We start from the raw sequence: 25987 nt of genomic DNA on the forward strand, positions 1-25987 counted from the left end.
TACTCCCCCACAGTCCCCATGGGAGGGGCAACAAGTTACAAACTTTGACCAGTGCTTACATATAGTAATGGTTATTGGGAAGTGTACAGGCGTTTTCAGGAGGATTTTTTTGGTTGGGGGGAGGGGTTGAGAAGAGGGGGATATGCTGGGGGAACTTTCCATCGATAATTTGTCATGGGTGAAGAAAATCTCCATGAAGGGAGCGCAGGATTTACTAGCATTATTAAAAAAAAAACAATGAAAAAATAAATATGAAAAAGTTCTGAGGGGCTCACCTCCTCCTAATACCTCGCTCTTTACGCTAAAGTATTTTTAGTAATTTCAACTATTTATTCTACGGCTTTTGTGATTCAGGTCATTCTTAATGAATTGGGACAAAATTTAAGCTTTAGTGTAAAGAGCGAGGTACTGACGAGGGGGCGAACCCCCTCATATATGTAATAAAAATATGAGAATACAAAAGTTCTTTACGTAAGCTAATTTATAAGTTACGTAAATCTTTTACTAATAAAAAGATTCGTAAAAAATTAAAAGTTCTAGTTGCCTTTTTAATTAACCAAAAAATCGGAGGGCAACTAGGCTTCCTCTCCCGCTCTTTTTTCTCAAAATCATTCGATCAAAATTATGAGAAAGCCAGTTAGCAAAAAAAAAAAAATGCAAATTTCGTTTTAATTATTCCTCTGCAGAGCCAAAATCAAAACATGCATTGATTCAAAAACGTTCAGAAATTAAATTAAAAAACAGGTTTTTTAACTGAAAGTAAGGAGCGACATTAAAACATAAAACGAACAGAAATTACTTCGTATATGAAAGAGGCTTCTTCCTCATCAACGCCCCACTCTTTACGCTAAAGTTTTTTACTGTTTTAAAAAGAAGAATTGAGAGAAAGAGTCAAACTTTAGCGTAAAGAGCGGGGCGTTGATGAGGAAGCAGCCTCTTTCATATACGAAGTAATTTCTGTTCGTTTTATGTTTTAATGTCGCTCCTTACTTTCAGTCAAAAAAACTTGTTTTTTTTTATTTAATCCCTTCAGAGATAGCAACTCTTAGATATAGCTACGAAACTGATATGACTGCCATTGTCTGAGGTGGTTGTCCGCTGGAATGAATTTTTATTAGCAGTAGTAAAACATCTTAGCTACTTCATAGCTGGACAGAAGGATAGGAAATAGGGCTGTAATTCATACGTAGTCTGTGCTGTCGTGGTTTCTTAAGAAAACATATTTCAGTTAACTAGAATTCTGGTACCTACTAGTAAGTACTATTTCGACGGGGGCCGTATCGTCGTTGATAAGTCTAAAGATGGTAACTTACGAGTTTTACAAGAATGGAGAAAAATAATTTTGAACTGATCAGGGTTGAGGTCATTTTTGGGTATTGAAGCAAGAAATAAAATCTTGAAAATGATGATGTGGCTTTTGATTTTTGACGCTTTATTTGAGTAAATACCGCATTGAAATAAAGCCGTGTCGGCTACTATTTGAGCTGGGCGTACATGAACGTTTTGTCCTGATCATTGCTTCTTCACATTTTCTTCACATACTGCTTCACATTTCTATATACATATTTCTATACTTACTACAATTCTGACATCATTTTATTAGTAGCAATTTTTGGCTTTGAGCTATTTTTTTACGGTTTTTCTAAAGCGTGAGTTTTTTTTGGGGGACCCAGAAGGAGGTGACGCTTGTCGTACTTGCGTGAGGTACTTTTCTTCAGTGCAGAAGTGCAGTAACTGATTTCCAAAGAAAAAAGTTTCAGTTATAACATTCATGCGAATAGCACCGAATTGGATTTCAACAATCAATTATAGCAACAATCAAGCCATCAAGTATAGCATAAGAAAGTGCACAATAGTCTTTTCGCAGAATTTGGCTTCTAATAGTAGTCTTATCTGGGCATGCCCTCACCTTGACTGTAGGTAGTGATCGCTATATTTATTGTAAATTTATGCTTTAATTATAAAGTTTTCCTTATATTTGCAATACAACGCTTTTCAGGAGCAGAACTTAGAGGATTTAGCTGTCTGGGAACATTTCCCCCTCTGAGTATTGTTCGCAATTAAACTATTCAATATGCAATCCTCTTTGAAAATCAATAATTGTTTTCCTTTGAAAATCAAAATCTGTGTGGCAAAAGATTTGCCAGGGCAAAAGGAAGAGGCATTCAGAATTATTAGCAATCATTACTCCTCTGATGAATATCAAACCCTGCTCTTGTTATCGCAATTGCGTCCTGAAAACACTCAGTTGGTTTTGGAATTTTTGTGTAAAGAAGGTGTAAATCTTGTAATTACTAACTAAGGGAACTTGGAATTTTGTACTTGGGAAAAGGAGGCCAAACATTCTGCCTCCGGTTCCCATAAAAATATATACGCTACATTTTTTTTTCTTTTATTGTTGTATACGGACTCTACCAATTTTACTTTGCGATCAGCTTGCTAGACATGTTTGCACGCTAACTTTAACCAGTTTAAGAATATTGTTTCAACATATAATAATACAAATTTTTCCGAGGAAAAGGATAAGAAAATATCGAGTTTTTCCAAAGATGAATGATTCTGAAATTTTTATGTACAAGTTTCTAGAAACAAAGAAATGAAATCGAACAAAAAAAGGATATTTTTTAAGGCAAAGGGACATAATCACCGGAAAGCGTCCGTATATTCTGATCATTCACTTAGCACTTGTCATAAGGAAATGGACTGGTCACATATTTAAATTATCATTGTTTTTTCCATATTTCCCTTTTCAGGAATTGAACTTGGCTTGATTGACGGGGGAGTAAGGGAGGGGCCAAAAGTACCTGGATAAGACGCATACGAATCGGAGAATATAGTTTACAGTAGAATTGAAAGTAGGGGCACAAATTCATAGAAGTATAGTGAGAGCATTAAAAAAAAATGAAATACAAAAAGAATGTCTTTCAAATTGAAAAAAATTTAGGGGGGATTTTAACTTTTTCAGTGCAAATGCCAAACAAGTGTTTTCCAAAAATTCCAAAGATAAGCAACTGAGCTAATTGCTTTGATGTTCTCACTGCAGTAACTCTAATAGCTTCTTTTCCCTACGTAGATCAGTTGCGACAATTATATTTATTAATATTGGTGGTGGTTTTATTTGTTTTTAATCCAGGGTTTTATCTTTGTTTCTCTTGTGCTGAAGTTTCCATACAGGCGAAATATCCGCGTTGTATTAGTCTTTCATGTTTTCTCTCTATTGGCCGCAGTCTCGTTTGTTGTCTTTCGTTGAGTTTTACCTCTCTTTGTTGTTTTTTCGTCATGGCTTGTCATTTCGGCTTAAGAACTTTCGAAAGATGTTGTCCATTATTAACTGGTTCTCCAATATGACTGAATTAAGAAGACTCAAAAAGATATGAAAAATGAATAAAGACCTTTAAATTTTGGGATTACCTCCAAACCGATACATACACGGGAACCTATTTGGGAGGAAGGGGATAACATTTTAAGGAAGATTCAGTTCGAAAAAAAACACAAAAACGGGCGATTTATGTAATAAAGGTAGGACATTTATGGAGTCACACATAGAAAATCAAGATTTCAGGACGGGAGAAGGTGGGTCCAAAGAAGCCTCTCCAATTGTGTAGATCTTGAATTTGTGACAAAACAAATACTTTCATTAATGTACTATGGAGATGGTCTTTTTGAAGACAGGGGTTCTGGATAGTTGTGTTCAACTTTTACTAGACTTCGTTTTCATTGTTATTATCAAACAGTTCGTTACCATGAATTGTTTGTAGTTCAAACAGTTCGTGGCAACGAGTTGGAAGCAATGAGGGACTCGTTTAATAATCACCGATAATCTAAAAGTGAAATTTCAATAACAATAGATACATCAAAAGAATTGGGTTTTTATGTTGATGCCACAGATATAAAATCCGGCTCCGGAAGCCCAGTGGCTTCGCCACCGGGCCTCGGCACTTGGCACGTGACAGGCTTCTACATATGGATTCATAATGTTGCTTGTCTTCTAAACACAGACAATTCGAGTTTCTTGATTCATTCATTCATTGACAATTCTTTTCTTGAGGTCATGACGTCTAAATGAACCTTAAATTAGAAGTAGTGCCTTTATAAAATTATGTTTTTTTTTTTTGGACCTTCAACTATTAGACTCGGCTTGTCTTTTGTCATTATGAAAAACATATTGCCGAACCTTTGTTTCTTTTAATTGTTCAGATGGTGGGACAAAAACTTCTTTTTCTTTCAACGATTTATCTAGTCCAGGTCTTTGATTTCCAAAGGTGTGGTATGCATCGATAGACCTTATCCATGTCAAAATCTCAAATCCAATCATCGCTATCTTTTCAATTTTGACCCGTAATGTAATTCTTGTTGTCCTGGTCTTCATTTTCATTTTTGACTTGCTCACATGCTCAATGTCGCATGTCCTCTAACCACGTGTGTATTTGCTCTTCATTTTCATATTTTACTCACTCATATGCTTGGTGTTGCATGTCTTCTAACCGCGTGTGTCTTTGCTCTTCATTTTCATTTTTGACACGCCGTTGCTTTTCTTCTAACTGCGTGTGCCTTTGCTCTTCATTTTCATTTTGACACGCCGCCGCTGCGTTTGTCTTGTTCTTTATTTTCATTTTTGACTAGCTCACATGCTCGAAGTCGCATGTCTTCTAACTGTGTGTGTCTGCTCTTCGTGTTCATTTTTGACACGCTCTAATCGTCGTTTTCGCAGATCTTCTAACCGCCCGTGTCTTTGCTCTTCGTTTTCGTTTTAACATGTTTTTGGATTTTGGTTACTTCAGACAATTTAGCAAGGGCCTTTGCTTTAGTTGCCCGTTTTGGTGTTGTCGCAATTGATGGTCCAGGTTGTCGATTTTTACATCTTATCGTGTTTAATAGTTTTGGTGTTGGTTCCAAAGAATCATCATTTATAGTAACTCCAACTGCAAATTTTTGGTTTTTTGGCCTTCCAACAGACATTATATTATATAAATAAATGATGTGTTGGAAAACCAAAAATCTTATCTACGCTATGCATAACATCATAAAAGAAAATGCTTATATGATGTAATAAGAAATGCTTATATGATGTAGTCCTTTCCAAAAACCAAAATTAAGGCTCTTAAAGAATATTCTCAGATTTCTGACCTATCTAGATAGTTTTTTTTTTATGCGAGATTATCTCACAATACCAGTTTCCCCTCAAAAAATATGGAGCTATTCAAGAAAAAATAAATATATATATATATATACACACACATATATATATATATATATATATATATATATATATATATATATATATATATATATATATATATATATATATATGTATATATATATATATATATATATATATATATATATATATATATATATATATATATATACAATTATTGCTCATTTATGAAATAGTATTAAGTTTACTGTTATTAATTGAAAGATACTAGCGTTAGAAAATGAGCCCGGTTGAAAAAGCAGGGAATATCTATATATATATATATATATATATATATATATATATATATATATATATATATATATATATATATATATATATATATATATATATATATATATATATATATATATATATATGTATATATATATATATATGTATATATATATATATATATATATATATATATATATATATATATATATATATATATATATATATATATATATATATATATATATATATATATATATATATATATATATATTCACAATTATTGCTCGTTTATAAAGATAGTATTAAGTTTACTGTTACTAATTGAAAGATACTAGCATTAGAGAATTAGCCCGGTTCAAAAAGAAGGGAATATCCCCCAATAAATCTAAGCGATCATAATGAGAATCACACCGTCAGATTCGGCATATCAGAGAATTCCATTGTAAAGCTTCCAAGCTCCTATCTTCAGAAACGTGGGATTTTGCCTTTTTTTTTCAGAAGAGAAATCACGGATGCATGCTTATCTATTCCTTCCCCCCAGAGGTGATCATATTGAACCAATGGTCTTAGAAAATCGGAAGAGGGCTTATTCAGACTGAAGTCAAAAGCTCTAGTCTTCTTTTTAAGTGACAAATAAATTAAAAGATAACTAACCCCCATTCCATGTACCTTTTTCCCAAAGACATCCGATCAAAGTTTTTGAATCGTTATTTGTTTCTGCATACTTGAAAGGTTCAATAGCTATACCTTTGGGGATAACGTGACTTCTCCCCAACCAGTATCCCTGGTGAAACGGCTGTGTTATGTAATTTGTCCATTACATAACACACTCACACTCACTCAGTGACACTCACACAGTGTCTGTTAATTATTATCACACTCGTGGATAAAATCAGAACTAAGCATAACTAAAGTGTAAGTAAAGTACCCCCCCCCTCTCTGTGTAGTTTGTTGAGTTGAGCCATGTTTACCCTTCAGTTGTAATCTTTATTATTGAGTGAAGATCTAAGAGATCAGTTTTTGTTTTAATCAGTAAAGAGCAATGTCGTATTTAAGATTTTGTTTGATGGGGGGGGGGGTCTTGAAAAAGATTAGTCGTTATCGAGGTCTCTCTATGCAAAAATGTGTTTATATGCAAATACAAACACGACAAAATTTTGTGGCTGGTGGTCCAAACTGGGTACCCCCTCTGAATCATGGGAAAAGAGGTAGAATAATTTGTTCAATTAGACTTTTTCCGTTTATGAATACGTGCGTCATTGTGTTTTTGCATTTACCTCTTTTGGATTTCATCGTAATTCTAATTCTGAACACGAGTTTAAAGTACTGGAAATTGCAAGTCTATAAAATCGATACAAGAAACAAGATCTATGCGCTTTGCTTTATGTCTAGAGGGTGATATTGTTCCCTGTGTCCAGTTAGCGATTTACAGGAGGTTAGATTTGTCACTGGGAGAAGATATCTCTTAAAATGAAAATTTTAATGTCTATTTTACGTGATTGAAGTATGTAACTAATTTTGTTTGGTTTTTAGTTCTGCAAATTGTATGTGAATGTGAAACTGACGAGAGGGGAGCTAAATTCAGTCTCCGAGACCAAAAATGATGAGTGCATCTAGTGTTACTCAGAGGAATCATAAAATTAAAAATCATATAAATATATCATTTGTGTTTATTTTTTTTTATCTCTGTTTTTGCATTTATTCCACATTGAGTCAGAGATGGAAGCTAACTTTTCCAAAAGCCACAATGGGTATATTTGTGGTTATTTTTCTTAAGATGCGTGTTCTTTGCATACTAGTCTAACCCTAATGGCTTCATAACCAGTTAAAATAGATGAAAAAAACCATAGGATGGGCCCATTTTCAAACAAATTGTATTGTGTGCTTCTCAGACCTTCCTTTCAAATCCAAATTTTGATAAATAGAAGCTTAAAGTGTTTTGAACTCTTCTAAATCTACTCAAGAGTTGCTAGATGGGGCATATTTGCGCCATTTGGGTGCTTTTTGAGGCGGTTTCGCATTGAGTTTTTTTGTGGCACAATTTTGAATCAGACATCTGGCAACACCGGTCCTACTGCAGAACACCCCATTGTCAGTGATAGTGATGCTAGTAGTTTTTGGTACTAAGAAAGTCTAGTCATAATGCAGCATTGTCGAGTTAACTTAAAATAAAATAAAATAAACAAGTTATTTCAGCTGAAAGTGAGGAGCAACATTAAAAGATAAAACGAGCTGAAATTATTCCATACAGTGGGGGGGGGGGTAACCTTTTCTCAACACTCTTTGCATTAAAATCTGAAAGTTTAAAAAATAATTCTTATTCAAATTCACCAAGTCAAAACTTAGGTAAAGAGTGAAGGATTTAGAAAGGGGCAGCCGCCCTCATATGCAGAGTAATTCCTTTCTGTTTTTAGTTTTAATGTTTTTCCTTGTTTTCAGTGGAATTTTTTTGGTATTTAATTTTCGAACATTTTTCAAATGCCAGGACGTCCCCCCGTTTCAAAAATTCCCTGGGAAATTCATCCCAGAAACTTTCCTCTCTACGAACAATTATTTCCATGGAAAATCCACCTGCCCCCGAAAAATTTCATCATAAGAACAACGCTAAAACTAGGTAGATATTAAGGAAAGGGTGATGCATATAAAAAATATACAAAGAATAAGTATATAAAGAATGATTAAAATTATAATAATAACTAAAAAAAAATAAGAATAATTATCAATAATAGAATGAATATCCTCATATAAAGAATAATTTTGGTCTGATTTAAGTTTTAATGCTGTTCCTTGCATTCAGTTTTTTTTTTTTTTTTTCAGTTAAAATCAACGGTTTGAGTTAAAATCAAGTAGTTGCAGGCATCAAGCCATGCTTAATTGGGCAATCTGTCTTGGCTTTTTTTCCAGAAGATTCTTTAAAATGTTACAAAATTTAGTTGATTGATATCCTCAAATGTAAATAAACCCTTTCATATTAGGTAAAGCAAAATGATTTTAAAAACTACCACGGTTAATATACGTGGGGTAGCTAACCTGATTTTGAGAACTTCTATTTTACTTGTACTTTATTAACTGGCTTTATTGTCATCCTACAATTCCCACTAATATGATCTACCAAAACCAATAATATTTTGTTTTAATAAAGTCTACATACACAAAATGGGTATTTTATAAATCTCGTCTAACATAAAGAATCAAAAGAAAAACATTTCTTAATAAAAGAAATAAAGGGCTATGGTAAATACGTCAAAAGTAAAAGGCAGAACAGATTACTGGCAGTTTGGATTGAATGGGGCAAAAAAGTGTAGAAAAACCCAGGGCAGATTGTCCGATTGAGTTAGATGCGAATCTGGTGGCGTAAGCCCTTTTTAGGAGTGTATAAAAATGATGTCATCTCATTTGTTGATAGATAAGTCTATCTATCACCCATCCATATGGATTAACATATAAGGCCGTAAGAGTGGGAACTGGCGCCAGTGTCAAGAAAAAACCTCAACTCCATCTAGGATTTGGCATTTTTTAGTATAACAATAAGAATAATTAATTTATAATTTTAATAATTGTTTAGCGTTGGTTGATCGTATTGTGTATCTGGATATTCAAAATTATTTCTTCCTCTTAGAATATTTGGTAAAAGCATTCTATTATTCTTCATTATTTACTACTTTTACTAAGAAATTACTTACTAAGAAAATTATAATTACTATAAATATATAATATAATATATTAATATAATATTATACAATATATATATATATATTATATTAATATATAATATATATTAATATTATATAATATATATATACATATATATGTATATATATATATTAAATTATTATTATATTATATTATTATTATATTATATATTATTATATAATAAATAAATTACTTACTAAGAAATATATAAGCCGTCTAGTATGTCACTTCGTTCGTAAAGAGATGTTAAGTATTTTTCCTTGTTACAGAGCTCCGAAAAGTGAATTAAAAAACGAAGAAAAAAAAATTAAATATACACAATATGTTTGAAATGCGACAATGACATACATTAGAACCAAGCCATGGCCTTCACAGTTAGATTAATTCAAGTCGGTATCGGTAATTATAGTGAGGAGCAACATTAAAAATTAAAACGAACTAAAACTATTCCGTACATGGTGGGGGGCTACCCCTTTCTCAACAGTTTTTACATTAAAGTCTTGAAATTAAAAAAAAAATTCAAATTCACGTAAGTCAAAACTTGCATAGAGAGTGAGGGATTTACAAAGCGGCAGTCGCCCTCATTTACAGAGTATTTTTTTTTTTAAGTTTTGATGTTGTTCCTTGCTTTCAGTTGAAATTTTTTGTTATTTACTTTTTGAACGTTTTTCAAATGCTAGGACGTCCCCCCCCCCCGTTTCAAATCTCCCCTGAAAAATTCCTCCCAGAAACTATCCTTTCTACGAACTATTATTCCCAGTGAAAATCCTCCCGCCCCCGAAAAAATTCTGTATATTTCACAATAACAGATATTGTACGTTGAACAATAGGCAAACGACATAACTTACAACCCTTTCTGCTGGGGATCTGAGGGCCATGTCATCCCCAGAGGTATAGTTATTGGACCCTTCCACTATGTTAGACCAAATGGGTGTCTCAAAATTTTGATTGGATGTTAGGGAGGAAGTAAGGGGAGTGAGAGAGGGGATAGTTTCCCCCAGTCGTTTAGGTCACTTAAAAAGGGCACTAGAACTTTAATTTCTATTTGAATGAGCTCTCCCGTCTTCTAAGACCATTGGTTCGGTACGATCACCCTTGGAAAAGAAACGCCCTTCAGTGATCTTTCTTCTGGCAAAAAATTCAACGTTTTGTAGACAAGAGCTTGAAACCTCTACTGCAAAGTTCTCTTAATATGCTGAATATGATAGTGTGATTTTCATTAAGATTGATTGACTTTTTGGAGGTGTTTCCTCCTTTTCGAAAATCCGGCAAATTTTATCAGGCTCGTGCCTTTGATTGATGACATTGAACTTCATAAATTTTATATATTTGGAATCAACTTAAATCTTTATGTATTAATTTTTTATCAAAATCCTTTTTTTAGAGTTTTGGTTGCTATTGCACCGAGTCGCTCCTTTTTTTACATTTCGTCATCACGCATTGTTTGATAGTACTCAAAGTTTATTAAATATAACGCCTCTAGGTTGTAAAACGGATAGGATTGAACTAGAAAAGTATAGACTGAATTACTGCCTTTTTCGAAGGGCTAGACGGTGCTGATCATTGATTCCACTTGAGACCAACTCACATTTTTAGTCCTAACAGTTTTCCACGTGGTAGTCTGCTTGGATGTCAACCTCCAACCATGATACCCCCCCCTCAATCTTGAGTGCTTTTGATAAGGTGTTCCGAAAGAAGATAGTCCTTTGGTTTCAACCGTAGTTAACTTAAAATATAGGCTAAGCCCAGAGGCGGTTTAGGAAAGCGACAGAGAGGGCACCTGCCGAGGGTGCAGAAATTTTTGGGCACAGAATTTCAAATAAATGATCTATCGGCAATAGTCGTTTTGTAATTCTTGAAATTTATTTTTATTAAAATAAAGTAGAGGGTGCAGTTGGCAGTAAGTATAAGCAAATTTAATCCGAAATTTTCATTTTCCCCATATTTTAATCACCTTGAGAATAAAAGTAAGTATACCGAACTTAATTAATTTTTATGTTTTTGTGGTATTTTAAGTTCAAATTTAGTTAATGCTTAATTTTTTCTGTTAATTTAACCTAAAAATTTTAGCAGACAGGGAGGGGAGGGGGTGCTAATCAAGATTTTGTACCGATCGTAAGAGAGGCCAGAAGTGCCACTGACTAAGCCTCTGAGAATAAAAAAAGCTTCTTTTTCAAACTGGCTGTAATCGTAAGAAAAAACTGCGATATGAGCGTTGCTAGTAGTTTTGAGTCCTATTCTTAAGTACCAAACTTTCCTCTTTTATCTGCTTTTCATGCTGTTTTGCGCAATTCGTCATCTAACTAACCAGGCCCTGTTGGCTCGGTCAGCAGTCCGCGTTTCCCCCAAACGTTGAAAAATTTGACCGTTTTTCAACGCGTTTCTTGAATTGTCTACCGTCTCTCTGACACATCTCTGTACACGTGTCAGGTCGACGCTTATATTTAGGCCACTCTGCTCCAGCCTCATTATAAAATTCGGAACCTTGCTCCTCGCCCTCAGTCTCTTTATTTCGCGGTTTTTCTCTGATATTTTATATTTTGGTTAATTTGGTTGTTTTCTTTTTTCAAGTGGGCGCCTTTGGTCGATCTAAATAATTTCTGAGAACACATAGGCTAAACATGATAAAACATAAAATCGCGAAGAAAGGAAGAAAACGCGGATAATAAACAGCCAGTGAAATTTTTTTCACCGGTTGTTTATTGTCCTCGTTTTCTTCCTTTCTTCGCGATTTTATGTTTTATAATTTGGTCGATCTAAACAGAATTTTAGACATAGTTTTCGTTCCCCAATATATTGATGCTAAATTTCTATTTCTTAGAGACGGCTTAACATATTAAATTAAAGAAATCTGGATATGTCTAAACCACCCCTTCTGGTAATGTATGGGCTTTTCAAAGTTTTTTGTTATACGTCCGCCCCCTTCCCGTGTAGTGCTGCTCGGTGGTTGGAAATTTCTCTCGAGCCTATCTTTTCTAAGTGGTGACTATGTTTATGCTCAAGTGTTATAAATGGCAAGTCAAACAAAATCTATAATGAACCTCGTGGTATGTTTTCTATTATTAAATATAAACATATACTTTCTATCCGTTATTCGATTTTTAACAAGGAGTAATTCTCCATTTTGGCATTTAAAATTTTATTTCTTGTGAGTTCGGAAATGAAACTGATAAAATCATTCGAGCAAGCGTTGGTATGCGCAAATTTAAATCCAAAGATGCACAAAAAGTTCCAACTTTCGTCTGAGACAAGGAAAAGGGATTTTTGACGGCAATTGTTTTTATGTTCCTGTAATTGCTTCGTGAAAATTCAGGTTTCTGTTCTTCGATTCAGTATCAGTTGAATCGATTGCATTGGAATATGTGAATGGATTATTGTTGTTCATCTCTTAAGAGTATTTATATCTTAAATTTGACGTGGGGCGGGTGTTGTTCGCACGCATAATATTATTTACATGGGGGTGGATGGGCATATTGAGTCAGCCGTTCACTTGCAGAGGTGATGCGGGGTGGGGCGCTGAGATACATTGTGTCCCAGTCCATACCACAGCCAATGTGCCAGTTTTTGTGTACGTGTGTTGATGACAGCCTGGTAATACAATGGATGAATACCAAAAGTGATTATTCATGGCTCCAGTTGAACCATATTAAGCTTTTTGTGTTAGCATTCAGTCTTCTAAGACAGGTTTGGGGGATAACTTTGGCCCTTGAATCCCCTGAAGTTTGTCCCCACAGGGGTCTGGGTGGTTAGACATAGGAACACACACAGCCAACATTTTAGATTTTTAAGAAAGTGTTTGGTACTTAAGTATTATACGAGAAAGACTCGAGACATTACCTGCTTTTCATCCCGGTTAGTTTGCAGTGTAGAGCGATAGAATATAGTTTCTGGCCATAGATAGCTATATTTTAATTGAATATTTAGTTGGTATTTTCGTTAGATTAGGTTAGAGAAGGTTTGTTTAGGCTTCGTATTTAATATAGGCTATGCTTTAACACCCCCTTAATCTGCAAATAGATAGTCCAAACTTGTTTCTAAACTATTATATTTTTATCTTACTTAGGTATATTTTATTAGCATTAACCAAACTTCACTTCTCGAGTGTTTCTCGTATAATACTTAAGTACCAAGGGTTTTTGCGGGCCTAAAACCTTTAAAAATTTTGGACCTTTAATTCAATATCTCACCTCGACATTCCCTGAAAGTTTCACGTTAGTACACTTAGTCGTTCCCAAGATTTTCTAGATGTGCTCTTTTCTTAACATGGATGCAGATAGTGTCTTTTGCTTTAATTCGCTATTTCATCTCAGCATTCCCTGAAAATTTCAGCTTAATACCCCTAGCCTTTTTGAGACCCAGAATTTAGTTAGCCTCTCTTTCTTACTTAAACGTTTCTTGGAGAAGACCTCTTTTAATTTAGTATTCGTTCCTAATGTTTGTTTTTATTTCGTCCAAAGGACTTTAATTCAATATTTTTGACTCTTTCTTTACGCCCTGCACTGAGGACGGTCGAGCTGAGGTCTCGACGGAAATTTCTTCATATTTGTCTTATTTTCTTCGTCTTATTTCTGCATAACCGTCCTAGTTTTTTATTCTTCGTCTTTTTTCCATTTTGTTAACATGAATCAATTCAGTTTTTTTCTTGTAGAGCAAACCGAGGGTTTATTTTAAAAAAAAAGGAAAAAACTCAATCCTCTGTAAGATTTCACTTGTTCGGAGTATATCCCTTAAACATGCATAATAATGTCAAAAGAGAAAAAATTATAATTATTCCCCTCCTGGTCGTAACAGCCCTTCCTACCAACAATTCACTCCATTTATCAGCACGTACAGATCCTCACTCCGATAAGAAAAAAAGAACTCCTTTTTTTGTGCGGAATTTGAAGGCAAATCAGTTTCAATATGAAATATGTCGAAATACCTCTATCTTTCATGATAACAATTATTTGCATTGGTATTATGCTGTTATAACTATTATTAGTTATATATAATTATTACTTGTTATTTATGATTATTATATTATTTTTATATTTATAAATATAGGCTAGCACTACAGGGAAACAAAAAGTCTATATATACAAATTTTGTGGTTAAAATTTTTTGTTCATGTGACAAAATGTCACATCGAAACAAACGGAAGCTCATTATTTTGTCAATGACCCGAAAAGTTATTCATTTTTATAAAATAATTTTTAAATTTAAAAAAATATATTCAATCATAATTAATATTATAAAAATATTAAAAAAAAATTTTTGTCGTTTTTACTCGCTTAAGATTTTATAAAAAAAAAGCAATCTGGCTCTCATCCCTTAACTTTTTCTGTTTTTCAAATCAGACTGTTCATTTAGTTCTTTTCATTTTTTTCTATTCATGTATTTGTTTTTCAGTTGTACACCAAAATCTACCAGTTCTTCCACAGCTGCTTCAATAGATAAAATTAGAAATAACTACATAAATCTGTGCAGATCTCTTGAAACATTCTTGCAATCCTCTGAAGTTACTGAAGATCTGTTGTTGGATGCTGTTGATAAAGGCTTTGTTAAATATCAAGCATTGAGACGTAAGTTGCATATACTCTGTAAGAAAGAGGAAAGAACTACAGAACGAGTTAAGGGAAGAAATTTGTCAAGCCGTCTGAGTAGACGGCCTAGTCGAAATGCGGAATCTTTGAATCAGACGACTGAAGTGGTAAGCAGCTCTGCTGTTGCTGAAGACGGTTGTGAAAACAGCAAACAGGAAACTGTAACGGGAAGGCACTCAGACAGTTTTGAACTTCAGTTAAGTAGTACCGAATCAAGTCTTTTTGAAGGAATTAAGTCCCCAGCGAAGGATACTGTAGACTCTGAAATAGAACCGAATTTATTGGATGTTGAAAATAATCGTGAATTTGTTAGTGCAGATGAAGTTCTTGAAAGTGTACCGGAAACTATCGTCGAAAACGGACTGAATATTAGTGATAATTTAGTACGTTCAGAGAAAGACATCGAATTAGAAAATCAGAATATAGGGTTAAATACTACTGTGGAACCAGCAACGCAAACTGCAAGCAGACGTGAAGCTCATACCAAACCTGTTGAAGCTGTAGTGAATAGTACGTCTGAAGATTCAACAGGATCTGTGGCTGAAACTGTTCTTTTTATTCCCAATAAAGACGTATCTTTAGTGAGTGAAAAAGTTCTTGAATTTAAAGAGAGTGAAGATTGTAAAAAAGAGAAACGAAATAAAAATAAGGAAACAAAGAATAAAGAGGAGTTGGAACAATCTGCAAGTTTACCTGTTGAAGAGGGAGAGTCAGATAAAGCTGGAGTTGATGATCTATCTGAAAATTCAGTAAAATCGGACTTTCATAGTATCCTTGAAGAGGGGGAGTCGGATAAAGCTGGTGCTGATGATCTATCTGAAAATTCAGTAAGATCAGACTTTCATAGTATTCTATTAGTGCCTAAGGAAGAGACAGGGGATACAACTCCTGACCATTTTGAAGAAATAACAGATAAGGAAAGGTTTGGTACTGAAATATATGGTACAGCAGATAGTGTACAAACTGATGATATTTCTGGTTTGACTGATGAAGATTGGAAAGGTCTAGATTCCAGTGACTTGAAACCGTATTTGAAAATTCGACCTGATCTTTTTCATCAGGAAAGAAATTTAAATCAAGAAGAAGAGGGAAATTGTAATTTATCCAGTGGAATTCCTAGTATAAAAGAAGAGCCCTCAATTCCAGTAACTATTGAAAAATTGAAATTAGAGAGTGAAATAAAATCAGAATCACCTGTTAAAGTCACAAAGGTTAAAACTGAAATTGAAAGTTTACCAAGTGAAGAAGACATCAGTCAGGAAAGTGAAAAAGGAAAAAGGAAAAAGAAGGTTGCAATAGAGAGTGCTAAATCTCAAGAGGAGAAAGACAATTTGGAAGCTTGCCAGTATCTGTTGGCCTCAAGTGAAGATAGCGATACTGATATTTCTTTACCGATAATTAAGAAAAGAGAAAAAAAGTACACATCATTTGAACAACTTCAAAAAGGAATAGACTCGGGAAACATAGTTTTGCGTAAGTGCTCTGTTCAAGTAGAAAGATATTCGGGTCCACAAACTTTAATTGTCAAGAGCGAAAATTGTGAAAGTTTACTTGCCACTAATCAAGATCCAGATGACGAGGATTTTGATCGCTCTATAAATAGACTACTAAAATCAAGAAGATCTGAAAGATTAGCGAAACGATTGTCACAGAGGTCCAAAGGCCGTAAAAAAGCTGTTATAATGAGTGATGACAGTGATGCAGTTATTTTGTCATCTGATGATGATGTTGCACCAGTAAAGAATGGTGCTATTGAAGAAGAAGTCATGGAAGTTTCAAATGAGAATGAAGCTGATAAAGCTGCTTTGTTGATGTCTTCTGATGAGGAAAACGATGAAGAGGACTCAGAAGCTGAAGAGGAGATAAAAAAGAATAATAAAAAAGGTAATTTTTTTTTAAGATGCACAGGTTTATGATTTGCCTGCCATCTCCATCCCATTGCCTTTTCTGTGTTCCTCAGGACAAAGTACATCAAAATGATCTAGGGTAAATGGGAATAAAACGCATCCCTGCTTAATTATAGATTTAATACGAGGACAGCTACTAACCTCATTTCCTACCTTAACTGCAGCAGTTTTATTCTCCTGCATAGCACTAATGACTTTTAAATTATTTGTCTGATATACGATACATGGATAATGCTTTCGCTGAAGCTCTTCTATCAGGTGAATCAAACCCTTGCACATAATCTATAGAACTGAGGACTAAAGGAGATTCTGGCACTTCTGAGTTTATTAATCTAATAGTGAAAATTTGGTCCACATCCTCCCTCCTTCCTAAAATCACACTGCTCTTCTCTTAAAACTTTATCTACAGCATCTCCAAGTCAAAAAAGCATGATACTATGTAATTTGTCAATTTCCACCGATTTTAACTAGTTTACATGCTGAAACTGTGTAACATAACTAGTAATGAGTATTACTAGTTTAGTGTAGCCACATTCAAACGCAGTTTAAAAGTTGTAGCACCCCTTTGAGTGGCTAAAAGGGCTACACCATAGGGAATGGGTATTTTCTGCGGTTTCGATGCACACACTAAGTTGTACAGTACCTGAAAATGCCAAAAATAAATTTCGGTGATTTATCGTGATTGGTACAGTTATTTCTGTACCAACAATGGTTTAGGCCAATTTGGATATGCTAATAAGTGAATTTTTCTGAATATTTTGGTACCAAAAACATTTGTGTTGCACAAATGCCAGGTCAAATCTGTATTCTTACTGGACTACTGTACAATGTTTAAATACAAATCTGTAAGGACAGTAAAATCCCTAAATCTACGGAAAGTGGACATAAAGATTTCAAAAATGAAATCATTATGATAAACATGTAGGCATTTAGCAACTGACTTAAGCATTATCAAAATGTTGGCAATCAAGAAAATACTCGTCAGTGCAAGATAAAATAGTACTAATTTTTTGGGAACAAACAGATTCACTGTTGTCATTCCTTTTGAAACATATAGTGCCATCTAATCTCCCTGTCAAAAACTATGATTAAACATGCATTTTTGTAACCAACAATCTAATAAAAAAATAAATCTTTTCTACCAATTTTAAATAGTTTACATGCTGAAACTGTGTAACATAACTAGTAATGAGTATACAAAGCCTAAGGCAGACGCATTTTAGTTTTAAGTCCAAGGGAGACTTTGTATTTGATTGTATGTGATCAGCTTAATGTAATTTATTCCATGAAATTGTGTTCATATTGCCAAAAATTCGCGAAATCAAAAATTTCATCCAAACTATACTGCCATGTAAAGTGTAATTCAACTTATATGGGTAGTTATAGATTATGTATACATTCAAGAAACATTTTGTTGTATGACCTTGTCAGAAATTTATTAATGCCACATATTAGTTTATACTGGTTAACCAAGTGGTTAGTGTGCTAGACTTGAAATCCTTGTCCATGACTTGTCCAGACTTTTCCATGAGGATAGGTGTTTATATTACTTTCGACTGGTTAACCAAGTGGTTAGTGTGCTAGACTTGAAATCCTTGTCCATGACTTGTCCAGGCTTGTCCATGAGGATAGGGGTTTATATTATTTTCTACTGGTTAACCAAGTACTAACTAAGTGGTCAGTGTGCTAGACTTGAAATCCTTGTCCATGATTGTCCATGATGATAGGGGTTCGGGCTCTGTGTTGCTGGTTATTTTGATTGGAATATGGATCAACCGTGTGACTCAGTAAGCTCATCCAGAGTCGAACCAGCTCGAAAGGGTTACCCGGATAAATCTGGCTAAAAAACATGGGAAGTGTCGGATGACTTGCCCCCAACCATGCATTGCACTCCCGATAGGAGGAATAGAATCAAAGATCGGCATTTGCGCTATGCAGACCATTGGTCATCATGCGAAAAAGCTTAATTTCAAGTCTTATATATCAATTGAAATTTCGCCCCAAAAAACTGCATAAAAGAGCAGTAAATTGACATAAAGGGCTTTATATCAAACTTTTGATGTGAAAATGTGTTTTGAAAGTATTGGAAATTTTAGTTCTAATGAAAAAGGTTTTCATATGATATTGTGCAGTTTTTGGTAGTAGCGGGCGCCAAATTAAGGCAAATAAAAATAATGGGTTTAAAGTCAGCTGAAATGAGCTAATATGACACAAAAAAGGGCATGTATCCAGGATATAAACTTGAAAATGTGTTTTGAAAGTATTGAGAATAGTAGTTATAATGAAAAAGGTTTTATATATTGATATCGTGCATATATTCACATATGCGCAATTATATTCATATATAAATATATATATATATATATATATATATATATATATATATATATATATATATATATATATATATATATATATATATATATATATATATATATATATATATATATATATATTCACAATATATTCATATATTCACAATTATATTTACATTCTCATATCATATTGTGCAGTTTTTGGTAGTAGCAGGTTCCAAATTAAAGAAAATAAAAATAATGGGTTTAAAGTCAGCCAAAATGAACTAATATGGCACAAACAAAGGCATGTATCCAAATTTTTGTTCTTTCTTGGGGAGTGATACAAAAAAGCCTAGAAACATATCAAAATTTGTTTATATAGGCATTTTTGCTAGGTTGTTACGAGAAGACAGACATTTTTGGGGGGAGGGGTTCAAACCGTACCCCCACCCCTCCCTGGATACGACCTTGGTCACAAGGCAGTTTACGAAGCTGTAGTTTTCCTTTGAAGATGTAGTTGTCTTTAGGAATCAATAGATAATTAACGGTCAATTTTTGTGAACAAAAAGTTTTGTCAAAATTAAATATTTTGCCTATTTTATTTTTACGGTTCGACATGGCAGTACTCACAGAAGTAAGGTGCTGCCCTAAAAACGTCATAATTTTGAAACAACCAAAATAATAACCCTTGAAAAATTGAGGTTCTGTCAAGTGAATAAACGTAAGGGGGGGTCCAGAGGGCTAAAATATCCTATAAAACATTTTCTTAATTTCCTGAATATCCTTCAGCTAAAAAAAAAGTACTACAGCAGAAAATAGTTGCGAATTGTCGTCCATTACTTGTTAAGCCAAACTATAGTAAGATGCCATGCACAATAGCCATATTTAACATACTTTTGTGCATGGCCCAGAGATAACCACCAAGGCAAAGGGGAAATGAAAAAATGAAAGAAAGAAAATTATGGAAAATTATGGAAAATCACTCAAAAGCCAATGTCTATGTACAATTATTAATTTAAAAAACTTTTTCCACAAAACAAGTTTTAAAAGAAAAGTAAATAGCTCCATTAAGGAAAAAAAGAGCAGAAATAAAGTCAAATAATCTTCCAAGCATAAAACTACCACGAGTCACTATCAATAAATAAGTGAAACTCAAAACGACCAGAAATTACAATAAATAGCCGAGTAAACTAAAAAAGAGCAAAAACTAACATGAGTAAGGCTAATAACCCTCATGCCTTCTCAAGACCAGAACATAATTTGCGCTTTGCTGGAAAAAAAAATACATTTTAAATGTTTTTACTTTTTCTACTTTCATAAACAAAAAAAAAAATCAAAATTTTAAGGTATGAATATCAGTATATGTTAATTAAATTGACAATCCACGTTCATTTTTTCCCCAGTAAAATGTAAATTATGGTCTGGTCTTGAGAAGACATGGGGGTTGTTAGCTCTACTCATGTTAATTTTTGCTTGCTTTGAGTTTGACTCGGCTATTTATTGTAATTTATGTCCATTTTGAGTTTCATTTTGTTATTGAGTGATTTGTGGTAGTTTTATGGTTGGAAGATTGGCTTTATTTCTGCTCGTTTTTGGCTTAATGGAGCTCTACTTATTTTGAAAAAACTATTTTGTGGAAAAAGTTTTAAAATTAATTTTTGTTCGTTTTTTATTGACGTAGTCTTTTTCGGGAAAAAATAATATTTTATATCTTTTCAGTTTTTTTTCCTGTAAGAATCCATAGTTTGGGTTGCTATTTGTATGTTGGAGAAACTTTTTCACAATTTTTGATCCTGACACAAATTGTATTTTTAATTTAATTTGACCTGAAAAATAAGACTTAATATCATCCCCAAAAGATTCTGTCTATGCTTTTTGACAACGTGGATATACTTCTCCTCTTTTTAGTTTAGTTAAAATGTAAAAGCAGAAGTAGTAATAGGAATAGTTGTAGCCCCAAAAGTTTCAACTTAATGCCCACAGTCGTTCTCGATATATTGCTAAGGTGTGTTATTAGCAACCATAAACACAACGCCTTTTGATTTAGTTTGAAGCAATATTCAATTTTAAAGCATAATACTCCAATTGCACAATTGTGGGGGGTTGACATAACCAATATCCCTAAAGACATAGTTGCTGGACCATCCCACTATGCTTAATAAAAATGGTGTCTTAAAAATGCTACTGGATGTGTTTGGAAAATGAATGGGCTCGAAAGAAGGACTACGTGCCCTTCACTCCATTCCCTTTTTACTCTTAAAAAGGGCACCAAAACTTTTGATTCTGAATCAAATTAGCTCCTTTAAAATTTTCAAAGATATTTGTAGCTATTGTAGAGTTGTGCTTCCTATAATATTACACATATGCCCTTTTGAAAACCTACTTGCATACAGTTTATGCGTTTTAATTTAAACTCTTAATTCTCCCTAAAAGTCTCACTTTAATACCCTTATTGTCATTAGTTGCAGTAAATGTAGTGGTAGTATTAAAAATATACAAATAGTACCTTCTGGCCAGTTCAAAATCCCCACAACTTACCTTTAAAAGTCAAATTGTTCTTCAGATATTGCTTTGTTACCTTTTTGAGGTAACAAAGTCCATATGCTCGTAGTTTGTTTTGATTTAGTTCAACATCCGCCTAAATATTCCTTAACAGCTGTACCTTAATATCCTTAGCTTGCTAATTAGCAATAGCTGTAGCAGCACTAGTAGCAGTATGGGCATAGTACCTTTGGTTTCTTCAACATCTCCAACATATGCTGAAAGTTTCAGATTAATAGCGTCAACCATTCTTCTATATATCGCAAATTTTCCTCCTTGATATCTATAGTTTTAATAGTAATAGTAGTAGAATTAATTGTAGTTGCCTTAGCTTTAGTGACAGTAGTAGTAGTAGAAATAGTAATAATAGTGACAGTAATAGTAGTATGAATAAGAGTGGTAGTATTAGTATGCAAATATTTTCTTTTGGTTAGTTGAACATCCCTCACAACAAGCCCTGCTAGTTTCAACTTCATATACCGAACTGTTCCTAAGATATTGGTCTTACACCCTTTTGACAACCTGCATATAGACGGCGTGCTGTCATTCAGTCCACCTTTCTCACTCAAAATTCCTTGAAAAGTTGACCTTCATACCCTAGCTGTAATAGTAGTCCCAGTAGTAATATTGATGTTACCAGTACTAGTATTGAATAGTGGTAGTATTATTATTAGCAGCAGTATTAACATATTGCCTTTTTGTCAGTAGAACATCCCTCTCAATAGGCATAGTTGTAACAGTAGTCACAGTATGTAATATTGATGTTACTAGTAATAGTATTGAATAGCGGTAGTATTACTAGCAGCAGCAGTATTAACATATTGCCTTTTGGTCAGTAGAACATCCCTCTCATCAAGTCCTAGAAGTTTCAACTTAATACAATTAGCTGTTGCTAGGACATTGCTGATATATCCTTTTGATAATCTGTATGTTCACACACTTCTTGAAATGCTCTTAGCCCTACATGTAGTTACAATAGAAGTAGTAGTAGAATTACCAGTAGTAGTGGTATTAGTAGTAAATGTAGCAGTAACATTAGCAGTAGTGTGCACATATTGGTGAGAAAATCACATTCGCCTGTGAGTTCAGTCAAATTCAGTCCCCATAACTTACAACCCTTGCCCATGAGCCCGGGGGTTGTGTCCACCCTAAAGATATTGTCATATAATTCTTGGACTATTGGTAACAAAATGCCTATCTAACAATTTCAATTGAATACGTTTCGAGAAAAGAGGATGTCAGGGAGGGGGGCTAGTATCTCTCCAAAATGTTTGACTCTTAAAAGTGAGCTAGAACTATGCATTTCCAATCAAATGAACCTTTTCTAAAGTTCACAGGACCGCTTCTTCCATAAAAACCTTATATGCCCTTGAGGCATAACTTACAACCCTTACCCAGACTCCAGGAAATTCTGTCAACCCCAAAGGCTTTACTATATGGTCTTTGGACTATTTTTGGGCAAATGCTATCACAAAGTTTCTGTCGGATGCATTTGTTGAGAATATTATGTGGGGGAGGGGGTTTCCCCTGGTCACTTTGACTATTAAAAAGGACACTAGAATCCACCTTATCCACACTGGACATTTATCCATCAGGACACTTATCCACCAAAAAATCTATACAAAAAAGAAAAAAATCACCCTCCTATTCTCTTTGCAGGGAGAAAAAAAAATGAAAAAAACACCAAAACGGAAATGAATGGCGAATTGCTATCCATTGCTCTTTAAACCAAGCCAGAGTGATGGGCCATGCGCAATAAACATAACTAGCATACTTTTTGTGCATGGCCCAGGGACAACCACCCAGGGGGAGGAGTATAAAGAATTTACAACGAAAGAAAGAATATGAGGTAATATCACTTCAAAACCCAACTGTTCATACAATTCGCTTGAAGGTATCTTCTTAGTGACTGTCTTAAGCTGACTCCGGCAGAGTATTCCAGTCAGCAAGATAGACAGTTGGGGGTGGGTATTGAAGTCTGATCTTGTTGATGGGATGAATGAGCTAGACATGTTGCCGTCATTAAGAATGGTATCTGGAGATTGATGAAGACATCTATTGCTGAAGAAGACATGATGATCAACATTGATGAAGGAGATTGATGAAGACATGATGATGGAGTAGGTCTAAGGGCTGCAGAAGCAGTATGTTGAAAATAGAGAAGACACATGAGAGAACATAAAGTGACATGATAAACATAGAAATAAACATAGTGAAATAAACATAAAGTGACATGATGATGGAGTAGGTCTAAGGGCTGCAGAAGCAGTATCATCTAGTTGAAAATAGAGAAGACACATGAGAGAACATAAAGTGACATCGAATGAAGCTAGAAGCAAGAACATTTATTTCAAGTCTGCTTATTTTAAAACCTGTTTTATGCTGCATTTTTATTAGTTTAGGTGGTTTGGGAATCAATCGAAATTAGTCTCAAAATGAATAATAATATTTCTCTGAACAGGGACTTAGGGGAGTACTCATTAAATTCTTTATACTCAAATTTAATTAAAAATGATCTAACAAAATATTTTACTAAACCAATTTATAATAGTATTGAACCAGTTTCGAAAAGGCCTTTAAGACAGGCTGCTAAAAATGCAAGGTTGGCTCTGAGAAATTGCATTTAATCACTTTGTTATGCTTTGTTTGAATGAATTTATCGTCTCACTTCAATCTTTTTGCCAGTCCTGGTGGAACTTCGTTGAAGTAAGGATGCTAGGGCTGTTTTAAAAAAGTTTTTAACATGATTAGTTTTAATTTTCGCATTTTAATGTAGGTTTATTTATATATACATATTTTTTTCTCTTTTTCTCGTATTGTGCTGAAGACGACCCTTGGACATAGGGCCGAAATATTCACAGAATTTATTTCCACTGTCTTGAAAAGATTTTCCCTATTGTTTCAACTTTGTATTGGTTTGTCACTTTTCTACTGGACGCAAGTGTGAATAACTCCATGTATATAGACAACCTAAATATGAGGGATGCGTGTAGTTCAATCAAATATTGTGTTAAAAGCTTGGAATTTTCAGGAAGAAATTTTCTTTTGTAAGCAGCTATATGTTCCAGTGTAATTTTTACCATGAAATGTTGATCCTGGTAAAATGAGTTAATGAGTAAGTAATAAACACATATATGCATAACCTGACCCCCTTAGCTTTCCACTTGATTAAATATGGTAAAAAGAAAAAATATTGAAAGAGCTTCAGATTTTTTATGGTATGTTTTGGCCACATCTGATCATATATGCCACAAGCCAAGCTGTACCGACTCGTGTAGTGGTTCCACTTATAGTTTGTAGCCACACAAGGAGGGTGAGGCCCCCTCCCTTGAGATCAGTTCAAAGGATCTCCTTTCCTTCCCCATTCTTGGAACAATTTCGCTTGAAAAACCCTTGCTTTTTAAAGTACAGGTGTTGGCAATTAGCTCTAGCAACCGCAAGGCTACTCCTGGTTGTCATAATATACTTATGGAATGAAATATACAAGCACCAGTAAAGTTTAAACATGTGCTTTTGTATATTTGTAATCATCTTTGAACTCAGGAAAAATTTTCAAGCTCAGGGAAGGTAACCATTCTTAAACTAGTCCTACAACCAACCATCCAAAGATATTCAGTCTTGCAAACCAGCTTCACACCTGAAAACAGCAGGGAAAATCTTGAAACGAAGGGCTTTTTCTGGCTAGAATGGTTCGTGGAAGTGAATAGCCTTTATCCTACACAGAACCAACAGGATTCAGAATTCATAGGACAATATTGCTTACCTGGAAAGTAACTTATCCAATTCTTTGAAACAAGGTTATTCAACCATTGTCATCCTTTTTGATTGGGTTGATGTCTGATGTCTGTCGGGGTTGATGTCGATGTCTGATGTTGGGTTGATGTCGATGTCTGATTGGGTTGATGTTGATGTCTATGGTAGTGTCATTCACCATAAATTACTTGAAGCTCTTCTGAACCTTGATTTTGCTGTTGGTGTTGCTAACTTTCTTAAAAAAATTCAAATACAAGACCATTTGCAGTATAAGTTGATAACTGCAGGAGCATCCTTGTAGAGAAGGTTCACCAAAGGGAGCCATCCTTAGTCCACTCCACTCCTCTTCAATTCACATATCTTTGAGTTTTAGTTACAACTTGCACCATTTGAGTTGTATGCAGTTGGCCTAATATTATGGAAATGAGGTAGAAATATCCCTGCTTTGGTATGCAAACTGAAACAAAAATTCATATAATTTTTGACTTCTCAGAAGCATTAGGTTCATTCATCTCAACTACAAAAACTAAACTCAATCTTTTTACCAGACAAAAACGCGCATTCCTACCAAATACTGTATTAAACGGCTCTGCACCAAAACATGAATAATCAGAAATTGGCCGAGTACCTAGCTGACTTCAAATGAATGAGGAAGGAGCAGTAAGGGTTCCTACCAAATACTGTATTAAACGGCTCTGTACTAAAACATGAATAATCAGAAATTGGCCGAGTACCTAGCTGACTTCAAATGAATGAGGAAGCAGCAGTAAGGGTTCATAC

At 34.2% G+C, this 25987-nt stretch overlaps 1 protein-coding gene across 7 annotated transcripts in view; it reads left to right on the forward strand.

The window, feature by feature from the left end:
* The window catches only part of LOC136038891 (transcriptional regulator ATRX homolog), a 103423-nt gene that overhangs the window by 20653 nt on the left and 56783 nt on the right, over window positions 1-25987 (forward strand). For all 7 annotated transcript variants that reach the window (XM_065722366.1, XM_065722363.1, XM_065722362.1 and 4 more), the window contains one exon: window positions 14516-16593. In XM_065722366.1, the coding sequence (XP_065578438.1) occupies window positions 14516-16593 (2078 nt within the window). The remainder of the gene's footprint in view (window positions 1-14515; window positions 16594-25987) is intronic.

Source organism: Artemia franciscana, chromosome 18, assembly GCF_032884065.1.
Source record: "Artemia franciscana chromosome 18, ASM3288406v1, whole genome shotgun sequence".
NCBI lineage: Eukaryota > Metazoa > Arthropoda > Branchiopoda > Anostraca > Artemiidae > Artemia > Artemia franciscana.